We start from the raw sequence: 14,203 nt of genomic DNA on the forward strand, positions 1-14,203 counted from the left end.
TTTCTAACAAAACTAGTATTATCTAATAAAGTAAAATAGATATCAGAAAAATGCACTAAATTAAGTTCCTTAAAAATTCATACCTGTTCTCTCCTTTCTCATAGATGAGACGGGTGTATCTGCTGTTCAGTTTGGAAACTCCTCCACATCAGTATTAGCTACACTAGCTGCCTTAGCCGAAGCATCTGCTCCGTTGTCCAATTCTTCAGAAACTCCAGGTTAGAAAAACCAGTCAAATGTGTACATGAAAAGCTGGAGATGCAAATATTGACAAAGGTCAGGAAGGAACTATAAAAGGCTAAAGGCAGGGTTGAGATTATAGCCGTTTGAGGAGAGTTGGGGCAGGGCAGGGGTGTGTCTCCTACTCACCTCTAGCTGATTACAGTCAGATGCTCAATCAGTGTTGCCAGATTTGAATTTTTCATAGAAAGCTGAAAATCTGAATTTTATTTTATTTTATTTTATTTTTTGTCTTTTTCTAGGGCAGCACCTGTGGCACATGGAGGTTCCCAGGATAGGGGTCTAATCGGAGCTACAGCCGCCGGCCTACACCAGAGCCACAGCAACTTGGGATCCAAGCCACATCTGCGACCTACATCACAGCTTACTGAGTGAGGCTGGGGTGTAGATCCTTAACGCACTGAGCAAGGCCAGGGATCGAACCCACAACCTAATGGTTCCTAGTCGGATTTGTTAACCACTGAGCCACAATGGGAACTCCGAAAATCTGGATTTTTAAAAGGCTGTTAAATTGTAGCAATTATTTAAAATTAAAATTAATTTAATTAAAATTAAAAGCAAATATTTGTGTTTCACAGAAAACGTGCCTGTGTACCCTGTTTAGTTTTGTTTTCCTAGTCTTATTTCTATATAAATAAAATAGATAAATATATACAACTTGCTGTCTTTTTCATAGCTTAATTTTTATCAGTTCTATTAAAATGATATAAAATCTTAATGACTAACAGAACTAGGAAATAGCATACCAACAAACACCATTGAAGGATAACCTAGAGTTAAGTGATGGCAAACAGTACTAATAGGTGGTTTAGATAAGGTCTACTGTTAATACTTAACCAAAATAAAAGTATATGATTACTTTGGGAATTAAAAAAACTTCACAAAATTGTTTTCTTATTGTAGTTTAAGCCATTATATTTGGGTGAGTGCTTATAAAAGTAAATAATAATTTGTTGTCATTCATTATTTAAATTAATGTTTTTTTGAAGTATGATAATAAGAAAATAACAGTTCACTGCATGTTTATTGTATGTGCTATGTGCTGTGGCAGGGATTTTACTTATGATCTCATCTAATCCTCATCAGAAAAATTAAAGGTATATATTATTGATTTGATTCTTTAAGGTGCTACGATTGGAGGATGTGTTTTATGGGGGGGGGGGCTCGGGGAGGGGATTACCTATCTCTCTCCTTTCTTCCTCTTTCTCTCCCTGCACCATCCCTGACTCCCAACTGGTGATAATAAACATTTATTCCTTCTCCAGCTTCTTTAGCATCTTAATCAATGTTTGAATCTAAACCTTTATATTTGGGAGTCTTAAGACTTTTCTGAATTACTTTTGGCCTTTAGCAGCTCTGTGTATCATTGCATTGATGTGCTGCTTTTATAACCTATGCCTCGATCTCTTTAGCACTTTTACAATTGCATAAGCATATCAAAGAAAATTAATTTCATTGGTGGATTTTTCTTTGATTAAACTGGTCCTTTTTTTTTTTTTTTTTTGTATTTTTAGGGCCACACCAATCGGCATACAGAGGTTCCCAGGCTAGGGGTCCAATCAGAGCTGTAGCTGCTGGCCGACACCACAGCCACAGCAATGCAGGATCCAAGCTGGATCCAAGCCATGTCTTCGACCTACACCACAGCTCACAGCAACACTGGATCCTTTGCTCAATGGATCCTCCGCTGAGCAAGGCCAGGGATCAAACCTACGTCCTCATGGATGCTAGTCAGATTTGTTTCCACTGAGCCACAATGGGTACTCCCATTTTTGTCTTTATTAAAGTACATATCTATGAAAATTAAATTTTTCTTCAAAGTCAGCTGGAAGTTTTTACAGTTATATGTTTGACTCCATGAATTGGTCATACTGACTTCTCTAACTTCTACCTTTGAAAATATTCTGTGTGGGCTAGTCTGAGAGAATTAGTAACTTTAATTGACTTCTCTTGTATATGATTTACAGTCTTCTATGAGCACAATAATCTTTCATTTCAATGCTATGTCATAGTGGAATCTTTTTTGAAGATATTTTAAGAGCTTGAATTAAGTTAAAGTTCAGGTGAGTACATTGCCACTAACTAGTGTAAACAATTTAGCTGAGGTGTGTAATCAATCACATAAAGAAATATCTTCTTGCAGCTTAGTTTGCACGTGCTCATTCAAGTCATTTTTCTGCTTCTTGGCCGACCAGTTCTTTTTAATATCAGTTGTCAGACTCATCCCAATTTGGAAGTGTTTGTATGTTTTTTCAAGGACATAATAGGATCTGGTAAATAAAGTAGTACTCCCCATTTTATATATGGTGAAATTGAGGTTTGTGGGAGTTAAATATTTTTACCCAAAGTAGCATGGAAAGTACCCAAAGTAGTAGTGGTGAAAGGAAGTTTGTGCTGAAAATCTGATTCCCAAGCTGTGTGTCTGTGACCGCTAAGTGTACTATCTCCTCTATGCAGTTTCTTCAGGTGATCAGTGGACCAGTATCTTTGAGAATGTTTATAACTTGGTTTGGTGATAGGAATAGATATTTGTGTAATTTTCACTTTGTTTTATATGAAACAAAAGCATCACTTTTCCTCCTTTTAAAACACATCTTCTGATACCAAGTAGCCAGACTGTAGCAGCAAATGGACTACATTTGAAATGGAGGCTAACTGGCTGACATGGTCCTATATATAGAGGAAATGTACTTGTGATAGTCTAGGATATGATGCAGTTTCTGAACCATGGCTTTAAATAGCTCTTTCATGATTATGTTAGGACCATCTTAGATATATAAAACAAATCTTTAGTTTTTAATTTTTTATTTTAATTTTAATTTTTTTGCTTTTTAGTGCCATACCTGCAGCATATGGAGGTTCCCAGGCTAGGGGTCAAATTGGTTCCTAGTAGGATTTGTTTTTGCTGTGCCACCATGGGAACTCCTATAAAACAAATCTTACTGTTAGTGCAATAGGAATGGGTAAAGGAAATCAGTGTAGCATATGCTTTCATTGTGAAACAAATGATATCTCTACCTTCTTGATGTTATAAGCAAATACAACTTCAAATTGAATATCTCACTGAATTGCTTTCTTATTAGCATTTTTTCATGTAAATGTTTCTAGTTTTATTCTTTCCTCATAAACCTTCGTTTTTCCAAGCAGCTCACTTGTTTGATTAATTTTTTTTTTTTTTTTTTTTTTTTTTTTTTGTCCTTTTGCCTTTTTTTAAGGCCGCACCTGTGGCATATGGAGGTTCCCAGGCTAGGGGTTGAATTGGAGCTACAGTTGCCCACCTACACCACAGCCACAGCAACACCAGATTGGAGCCACATCTGCAACCTATACCACAGCTCATGGCAACGCTGAATCCTTAACCCACTGAGCAAGGCCAGGGATCAAACCTGCAACCTCATGGTTCCTAGTCGGATTCGTTTCCGCCGCACCACAACGGGAACTCCTTATTAATTTTTTTAATCCCCATGCATACTTTTCATGATTCTTTGTCTAATAGAAGTACAAAAAAAATTGATAAGTCTCAGTAAACCCTGAAGAATTTGTTGTTGATGTTCATTTTTATTAAATTGGTTTTTTTGGGAATTTTTATTTCAGTTCTTGAGCCCGTAGGCCTGTGCTAATGTGCATAGTTGTATTAAATAATCATTAGCTCTGAGTCCAGGCCAGGCCATAAAAAGATGATGAAACAATTGATGTGAGTCATAAGGTTATTTTGGCATAATCAGTTTTTTAAAATAATGGTTAATATGTATAGGGTTCTTAGTATAAGCTCATTATTATGCTAATGCTTTACATGCATTATCTCATTTTATCCTCAAAATAGTCATCTGATACTGTTATTGATCATTGACTAATGTTTAGTTTTCAGCTTTGAGGTTTCAAAAATATTTTATTAGTATATCCTGAGTTAATATAAGGGACTATTCACACTCAGCAAACTCATAAGAAAGTGATACATAAATCAAAATGCTGAGTTATTTATTTTAAATTTCTTTCTCTGGGAGGATACAACTATCTTTTGATACATGAAATTAACTTAATCACTTTGGAAATAAATCAATGAGAAAATTTATAGCCTTTCAGAGTATACCCACACAATTTTCACAATACTTGTGTAAAACATCCCTAATTTTGGAGTGGAATAATTCAGGAGAAATACCAGGCAGCTCAAACATTACTGTAAGAATTGTCATTCTCTTTTACATTATTAAAATGAACTAGTGGTATTTTTGCTTGGAAATAGTTGGGAATAATCTTCTTAATTTATGTACCCAATGGTTAGAAGGCTGTAGTCCTTTAACTATTCTGTAATTCAAGTTTTCTACTAATTTGAAGTCCTCTCAATTACTTTGAATTAATATGATAATGTCAATAAGAGGAATGTTCTTAAATTTTGTGTGAATCAGAATCACCTTCTTAATAATATATTTGCCTCACTTCTGCCCCAGTGGATTCTGATCCAGGATGTTTGGGGTGGGGCCCTGTGACATCTGTATGTTTAACATGCGAAAGTGGGTTTTCATGGCACACCAAAATTGAAGAATTGGTTCAAATTTTAAAAGATCTATTTCTTACTATTGATAAATTAGTATAGTGAATATCTAAGATTGTAAGTATACTACAGCAAAAATTTGCTTAAATAATACACATTTCTTATTTCAGTTTTATGTATAATTTAATATTTCTTTATCTATTTTTGGGGTGCATAGGGAATCTCTAATTAGGAAAAGATGTGAAAGAGAGAAATGTCTTTCTTAATAGCTTTAATAGATGAGTATATCTGTATGCCTGCTACATAATCATTTTAAGAATTGACTAATTAAGAAACAGCTTCAGGTAGTTAGGATATAATTAAAACAGAAATGTGAAACTGATTATCAAGACCCTGTTTTTCAAATTGAGGTGAGAAGAATGTTATCATTTCGAGTACATTAAATATAAAACAGTAATTATGCACGGCCAGCAGTCTGTAGACTCAGTAGGGTTACTTACCTCTAATTTATGTGCCTCTTTATGTTTTCTCTTATTTATATATACTGATACCTACCAGACTGATTTCTGCTCAAATTGGAAAAATTTTGTAGTTTACAGCAATTCCTATGAAATTTTATCTCTAATAGGGGATGATGAGAAAGCATTGATAAAATTATGATTTAAAGAAAATTAGGAGCTTCCGTTGTGGTTCAGTGGAAACTGCGACTGGTATCCATGAGGATGTTGGTTTGATCCTTGGCCCCATGCAATCAATGGGTTAAGGGTCCAGTGTTGCCGTGAGCTGTGGTGTAGGTTGCAGATGTGGCTCTGTTCTGGCGTTACTGTGGCTGTGGTGTAGGCTGGCAACTATAGCTCTTATTCAACCCCTAGCCTGGGAACTTCCATATGCCCCAGGTTCGGCCCAAGAAAGGAAGGAAGGGAGGGAAAGAAAGAAAGGAAAGGAAAGGAAGAAAGAAAGAAAATTAATATTACTAACCTCTTCTTTTAAAAAATATTGAAGAAGTATATTGCTTCATGGAACCAAGTGTTTTTACCTATTTAAACTAAAGGAATGTGTGTCTTTTTCATCTTTTCACTTACCTTTAAGTCAAGAAGGTATCTATCATATTTGCTGGAAGTTGCCATCTTTTTGCTTGATAACTTTAGGAATTATATTTTTCTTTTCACTGATGTTTCATCTTCTAGTGCCAGATTTGTCCAATTTGCAATCCTGTTTTGGTTCATTTCTTTTCTCTTTGGTATTTGAGTCCTTTATTTCTTTTTGGTTTTTTGTTTTGTTTCATTTTTTTGGCCATGCCCAAGGCATGTGAAAGTTCCCAGGCCAGGGATTGAACCCACGTCACAACAGCGACCTGAGCCACAGCAGTGGCAATGCTGGTTCCTTAACCCACTGAGCCACCAATGGAACTCCCCTTTTGCCTTATTTGATTCCTCACAGTAGTTACCTGGCCAGGTAGGAGATTTAACATCAGAAAATAATCTACAAGTTCTACATGTTTAGACACAATTGAACATTTCACTTGACCGGTGAGATTGGTAGAGACTACATTAAAATACACTTGGTTATTTTTTTCCTATGCTCTCATTTCACTAATTTTGGAAGAAGTATTTTCCAGTATATTTCCATCAAGAAATGTATTTTCTTGAAACATATTCCAAGTATTCTCATAGTGTATTTTCCTGTGCATGAAAGTAAAGGGATTAAACATTGTGACTGCTGGTTTCTTTTTTGTTTTGTTTTGTTTTTATTTTTACTTTTTGGTCTTTTTAGGGCCACACCTATGGCATATGGAAGTTCTTAGGCTAGAGGTCAAATCAGAGCTGTAGCTGCTGGCCTACACCACAGCCACAGCAACACCAGATCTGAGCCATGTCTGCAACCTACACAGCAGCTCAGGGCAATGTCGGATCCTTAACCCACTGAGCAAGGCCACAGATCAAACCTGTGACCTCATGGATATTTGCCAGATTCATTTCCGCTGAGCCATGATGGGAACTCTAAGGTTTCTTTTTTTTTGGCCAGCCTATTTTTTAAAGTACCTAAGCATGTATTCTATACTAAATTTTATGCCTGCTATGTGCAGAAACAAAAACTTGAGCTACCATGAGTCACTGTGTTCCAATGCAATTTTTTTTAGTTTATTTCTCCTTTTTTTGTTTTTATTTTTTCTATTATAGTTGATTTACATTGTTCTGTCAATTTCTTCTGTATAGCATAGTGACCCATCGTACTATGTGTGTGTGTGTGTATGTATATATACCCATTCTTTTTCTCACATTATCATCCATCATGTTCCATCACAGTGACTAGAAATAGTTCGCTGTGCTACAGAGCAGCATCTCATTGCTTATCTACTCCAAATGCTGTAGTTTGCATCTGCTACCCCAAACTCCCATTCCATCCCACTCTTTCCCTTTCTCCTTCGGCAACTGCAGGTCTGTCCTCCATATACATGAGTTGTTTCTTCTTTGTAGAAAGGTTCATTTGTGCTATATATTAGATTCCAGATATAATTCCAGATATATTCCTGGATGGTATTTGTCTTTCTCTTTCTGACTTAACGTCACATAGTATGATAGTCTCTAGTTCCATCCATGTTGCTGCAAATGGCAGTATTTTGTTCTTTTTTATGGCTGAGTATTCCATTTTGTATATGTACCACATCTTAATCCATTCGTCTGTCAATGGATATTTATGAAAAAATTCTCAACATCAATAATAATTAGCAAAATGCAAATCACAACTATCTCACACCGGTCAGAATGGCCATCATTAACAAGTCAACAGATAACAAATGCTGGAGAGGGTGTGGGGAAAAGGGAACCCTCCTACACTGTTGGTGGGAATGTAAATTGGTACAACCACTATGGAGAACAGTATGGAGGTACCTCAGAAAACTCAGTATAGAACTACCATATGATCCAGCAATCCCACTCCTCAGCATCTGCTGGATAAAACATTCCTTGAAAAAGATACTGCACCCCTATGTTCATTGCAGCACTATTCACAATAGCCAAGACATGGAAACAGCCTAAACGTCCATCTACAGATGAATGGATTTTTAGTTTATTTCTTCTTTCTGAAGTTACCAATACCAGAGTTTCTGTCATGGTGCAGCAGAAATGAATCTGACTAGGAACCATGAGGTTGCGGGTTTGATCCCTGGCCTTGCTCAGTGGGTTAAGGATCTGGTGTTGCTGTGAGCTGTGGTGTAGGTGGCAGACACGGCTCAAATCTGGCATTGCTGTGGCTGTGGCTGTGGCCAGCAGCTGTAGCTGTGATTGGACCCCTGGCCTGAGAACCTTCATATGCCTTGGATGTGGCCCTAAAAGGACAAAAAGCCAAAAACGAAAAAAAAAAAAAAACCCACAAAAAACAGTTTAAAAAAAAAAAGTTACAAATACATACAGGTACTATACATCAGGGAGGTTTTGTTTCATTTCAAGGTTTTAATCTTGGAGCTTAGGTGTCTCTACTTCAGAAGTAGAATGATCAGGCAGCTCTTTGGAGCCAGCTGGTAGCTACTGTTTTTCCTTAAAATTGATAACAAGTTTGAAATTTAGCATTCCAGTGTAGGAGTTAGAAGGAAAACTGAAACCAAGGAATAGGTAAGGGGCGAGTTTTAGTAGTAGGAACATATAATCTTGTTAAAGAAATATGGGTGAGTTTTTAAAGTAGTTTAAAATGTTTCAAAAATTTTATATAAGAAATTGGTAAATAAGTTATTTATGAAAAAAATCAGAATTCCAGGAAACTCTCACCCTTACTCCCTTTCTTCTTGCTTTAGAACAAAACAAAAATGCACAAATAATAAAAATTCATGGAGGGGTATATCACAGTTTATGTTAAAGGAATAAGTCAAAACTGTTCTTGTGCCAAAATTTCTATTTATTGGTTTACAAATAGCTTCATTTACAAGAAAAATATTATTTATTCATTCATTTGAACTGATTTTTGTTGAATAGTTCTTATGTATTTGGTACTGTATGGGGTGCTAGAGAGAAAATCAGATACAGTCCCAACCTTTATGGAACATGTAATCTCTTGGTAGTTAAATAGTTGTGGAACTTGCTAATCTCTTGGTATTAAACAGTTGTACACCTAGATAAATAATTGTGATTTATGCTGTAAATAAAGAATTTAGACAGGATTTTGACCTAGTAAGTGGATCAGAGAATCTTTCTAGAAGAAGAGACGTTTAAACTAAAGATTAAATAGGAATTAGTGGAGCGAAACTTGGGAGAAGAACATTTTACGAAAGGGGACACATGTGAAGCTTCTGAGGCAGGAAGGACTTCCTTTCAGAGGACTCAGAGGCCACTGTGGCTGAGCTCAGCCAGTGAGAGAGTAACTCATGGTATTGAAGCTAAGATTACACAGGACTTTTTTTTTTTTTTTAGGGCTGTACCCTTGGTATATGGAGGTTCTCAGCTAGGTGTCAAACGGAGCTGCAGCTGCCAGCCTACACAACAGCAATGCAGGATCTGAACTTCATCCAAGACCTACACCACAGCTCATGGCAATGCTGAATCCTTAACCCCACCTAACAAGGCCAGGGATCAAACCCGCATCCTCATGGGTAGTAGTCAGTTCGTTTCCACTGTTGCCACTACAGGAACTCCCTATGTAGGACTTTTAAAATGATTACTTTGGTGGCTCTGGAAAGGAGTTTAGTTAGGAGTCTAATAATGCATTCACTCACCTGAGGAAGAAATAATGGCAGCATGGATTCAGATTTGGCAAAGAGATAGTAAGAATTGAATAGATTTGAGAGTTAATTTGGATGTAGAATCAAAAGTTAAAATTGGTTAAATGTAGGCCTTAAATCTGCAATGTAGTTTGGTCCTTTTGAAATTAACTCTCATAAGACATTATTTTATAGTGCTATCCTGCAGTCTTATATTGATTTTTTTCATTGCTTAGCCATATTCTTTCTTCTAGCCCAGCTATATAATCCCTTGATTAAATGGACGTCTTTTTGTCTTTAGAGCAACTTCTGCTAGTTGTTTTTGTGTGTTTTTGGGTTTTTTTTTTTTTTTTTTTTGGTCTTTTTAGGGCCACACCCATGGCATATGGAAGTTCTCAGGCTAGGGGTCAAATTGGAGCTATAGCTTCTGGTCTACACCACAGCCACAGCAATCTGAGAGCTGAACTGCATCTGTGACCTACACTGCAGCTCATGGCAACACCTGATCATTAACCTACTGAGTGCCTGAGGCCTGGGATTGAACCCGTATCCTAGTCAAGTTTGTTACTGCTAAGCCATGACAGGAATTCCTGCTAATTGTTAATAAGGTGGTTTTTTCCAAAGGTTTAATGCATCTGGTGGCTGTTTCCCTATTTTCTTTTAACAATGAAATTTGTTTTTTGACTGTTCTTAAAATAGAACAAAAATGTGAATTAGCTTTTAGGCATAAGTTGCTGGGCTTCATAAGATTATTTTGTTTTTTCCTTTTTTTTAAATTTCAGGTTCAGTTGCAGACAGTCATACTTTTGAAATGTCATTTTTTCTTCAGTAAACATAGTTTTTATTTTATTGTTGAAATATTTATATACTTACAGAATTTTCGTCTTTCATAACATTTAAAGTCAGTTTTTTCTCTACTTTTTATGGCATTATAATTCAAAAGTCATGTTAAATAAGAGAGTTCAAATATGTTCAAAATGCTGTAGATTATCTAGGCTCCCTTTGTATATGTTATACTTGACTTTAAAATTATACTTGACTTTAAAATTTAATCAGTGAATATTATGAATTTTTTATATAGGGTTTTTTAATTTGGGGATGTGTATGTGTTCTAAAAATATACTTTAAAGATTTTAGGCTTTCTGTTTTATTTCTTACGTGTTTCAACATTTCATTGTTGGGTTGTTCTTAGGGTTACTGTGGGGGGGCACTTTGTTTTCTTACATGATCGATTTCCTTATAATTTTTTCTTAAATTCCTTACTATAGCACAACTTGAAAAGAAAGCTTTTTAGATGAAAGGCAAAAACTTTATTGTCTTAATGACTGTCATTGCAAATAGTGCAGAGATGAAAGTTTCTGAGTTGTACCTTGATTATGTGTGATCTCAGAAATTTCTTATATGTGATTATACTTTAAAATGTTTGCTACTTGTAGTTAACATTCAACTGGAGAGAATATTTCTTTTTCATATGGATATTTTTAAAAAGAATCAAAGCAATAGTTAATGTGTTTGAAAACCTCAGTAGTTGTTCTATTGAATATATTACTATTTTATGCCTTATATTTCATTTTATAATTATCTTCCTGAAATTTTCTTAAGTGCTTGGTAATAAGGCCTAATTATAGCTTAAGACAAACAAAAATGAGAGAACTCAGAACATAAAGGTTATTTGCATTTTGAATATCATCTGAGGTTTGTATTGTGACCCTTGATTACCTAAAATATACAATGACAGAGTTGCAGCCAGGCCTGTTGCTAAGAGTTCATCCTTAAAAACTAGGGTCCTAGGAGTTACTTGCCTTTTTTTTTCCCCCAAAGGAGTTTATATAATTAGAGTCTCTTTGTATTTAGCATATTCTGTGGTCACTGATATCCATGACATTCTGCTGGAAGTTGGTAGCACCTTAGCATGTTTCAGAGCATCTGTAAATCTGAAGGGTAGCATGACTTTGAGAGAGAATGATTTTATCTCAGTACACTTTTAGTAAAGTGTTGCCTCAAATCACACACTTCAAAAAAGCATATCATGGAGTTCCTGTCGTGGCTCAGTGGTTAACTAATCTGACTAGGAACCATGAGGTTGCAGGTTCGATCCCTGACCTTGCTCAGTGGGTTAAGGATCCAGCATTGCTGTGAGCTGTGGTGCAGGTCGCAGACGCAGCTCAGATCCCACGTTGCTGTGGCTCTGGCGTAGGCCGGCAGCTACGGCTCCGATTTGACCCTTAGCCTGGGAACCTCCATATGCCGAGGGAGCAGCCCAAGAAATGATAAAAAGACCAAAAAAAAAAAAAAAAAAAGCATATCATTTAGAAATAGTTTTTTTATCATTTCTTTTTTCAGAACTAGTTATATTAAAACATTGTTTATATTGGTAGTTTTCAAAACCTGTAGAAAAATTGGAGCACGAATTTTATACCTTGCACTTGTATTCACCAACTGTTAACATCTTGCCACACTTTCACATCCATAGACACACACACTTTTATTTTACAAAAGTATCTGAAAGTAGGCTACAGACATCGTGACACTTCATCCTTAAATTCTTCATCATGTATCTACCAAGAACAAGAACACATTCCTACATACTCACGGCTCTATTATATTTTCTAAAACCATCAACATTAATTTAATAATATTATCTGACATATGGTTCATATTCAAGTTTCCTCAATTATCCCCAAATTCCTTTATGACTGTTTTTCATCAGGATCCAATAAAAGTTCTAATACTGTATTTAATTATTATGGCTCGTTAGTCTCCCCCAGGCTAGGACAGTAATACTGCCTCACTTGTTCTTTATGACATTGAAATCTTTGTAGTCTAAGCCATTTGTCTGCAGGATCACCCTGGATTCACTAGTTTTCTTTCCTTTCTTTCTTTTTTTTGTTTTGTTTTATTTTGTTTTGTTTTTTAGGGCCATCCGCATGGCATATGGAAATTCCCAGGCTAGAGGTTGAATCTGAGCTGTAGCTGCTGGCCTGCACCACAGCCGCAGAAACGGTGGATCCTTAACCTGAGCAAGGCCAGGGATCGAACCCATGTCCTCATAGGTACTAGTTAGTTTCGTTACTGCTAAGCTACAATGGGAACTCCTCATTAGTTTCTTAATAATTAGATTCAGGCCAAACATTTCCAGGAAGAACAGAGGTGGTATTTTGTAATCTCTCATTGCATCACATCAGACGGCACATAATGTCAGGCCATCCTTGTAATGAACACTTGGTGCGAGTGGTGACTGCCAGGTTGTTATGGGTACATCCTCCCTTTTGTAACTACTACAAATTTTTGGTGTGATACTTTGAGAACATTTGTTTGGCAAAAGCATATCACCAGTGTTTTTAACATCCATTGGTGATGCTTGCCTGAATCATTTATTACATTGGGAAATTACAATGATAATTTTTCTCATTTTGTTAATTAGATGTAATTCTTCTCTATCAAGAAGATCTTTGCTCTTTCCCCCTTTCTCTCCTTTTTCATGACGTATTATCACAGATAAATGGATTTTTAAAAATTGAGTGTGTTATTGGCAGTTCCTTAGGTTAAGAACCTGACTAGTATCCATGAAAATGTGGGTTTGATCCCTGGCCTCACTCAGTGTGTTAAGGATCCAGTGTTACTGCAAGCTCTGGTATAGGTTGCAGATGTGGCTTGAATCTGGCATTGCTGTGGCTGTGGTGTAGGCTGGCAGCTCTAGCTCTGATTCCACCCCTGGCCTGGGAACTTCCATATGCTGCAGGTATGCCCCTAAAACAAAATGAAACAAAACTTCAGTGTGTTATAATCCACTGCTGTGATTGTTCCTTTTGATGCTTTTTTATTGACATGTAATGGACACATGGAAAAGTGCATTGTTCGTAAATGTACAATTTAGTGATCGTTTCTGTGTAATCATTGCTCAGTTCATAAACGGAGAGTACACAATATGTATTTTGTGTCTGATTTACATCACTCAGCATTATTTTTGTCAATTTATCCATGTTTTGCATTTAGTCACTTTAATTGCTGTGTAGTATTCCAGTGCATCTACCACAGTTTATTTCTTCATTCTACTTTTGACAAATATATGATTTATTCATGTTTTTGAGTAAAGCTTCTATAAATGTTCCTGTGTCTGTCCTTTGGGATCAATAGTTGACCATAGGATTGCCTTTGGGAGAAGATTTTGGCAGTTTCTTTACCTCAGCAAGACCAGAAGTGCCGTTTTCAGCTGCCAGAATCTTCTCTGAACCCCTCATAAAGTATCAAGAGCATAGTTTGAGATTTTATTTATGTAAATGTTAATATATTGCATCATTCACTAGCCTACAGTACCAGATCTATATGCCACTTACTGTCAAGGCAACCCTTGTTCACACAGTCCAGAAGGGAAATACTCTTGGTTCTACTTGAAAAATACAAATTTCCATATTTTTTTGGATATGGAAATGTTTATTAACTCATATGTAAGTGTGAATGGAATATAACCACATACAGTATTTTTCTCTTTTGTGGAATTTTGTTCAGCTGGTGTAACTTGTCATGTCTGTGACCTTAGGAGGTTTTAAAAGTTTCATACTTCATAGAACTAAATTAAGATAGTTTATTTATTTATCTGTTTATTTTTTGCCTTTTTTTTTTTCCTTAGGACTGCATATGTGTCATATGGAAGTTCTCAGGCTAGGGGTCAAAGTGGAGCTGAAGCTACTGGCCTACACCACAGCCTCAGCAAAGCAGAATCTGAGCTATGTCCGTGACCTGCATCACAGCTGATGGCAATGCTGGATTCTTAACCCACT

General features: G+C 36.2%; 1 protein-coding gene across 29 annotated transcripts in view; it reads left to right on the forward strand.

Annotated features, from left to right (window-relative positions):
* GABPB1 (GA binding protein transcription factor subunit beta 1) overlaps nucleotides 1–14,203 on the forward strand; it is a 75,571-nt gene that overhangs the window by 51,219 nt on the left and 10,149 nt on the right. For all 29 annotated transcript variants that reach the window (XM_084970610.1, XM_013993008.3, XM_084970614.1 and 26 more), the window contains one exon: nucleotides 105–218. In XM_084970610.1, the coding sequence (XP_084826736.1) occupies nucleotides 105–218 (114 nt within the window). The remainder of the gene's footprint in view (nucleotides 1–104; nucleotides 219–14,203) is intronic.

The sequence above is a fragment of the Sus scrofa genome, chromosome 1, assembly GCF_054392235.1.
Source record: "Sus scrofa isolate SSC_HxYL_T2T_F1_AM1 chromosome 1, Sscrofa_HxYL_maternal_Yorkshire_Landrace_v2.0, whole genome shotgun sequence".
In the NCBI taxonomy this organism is placed as follows: Eukaryota; Metazoa; Chordata; class Mammalia; order Artiodactyla; family Suidae; genus Sus; species Sus scrofa.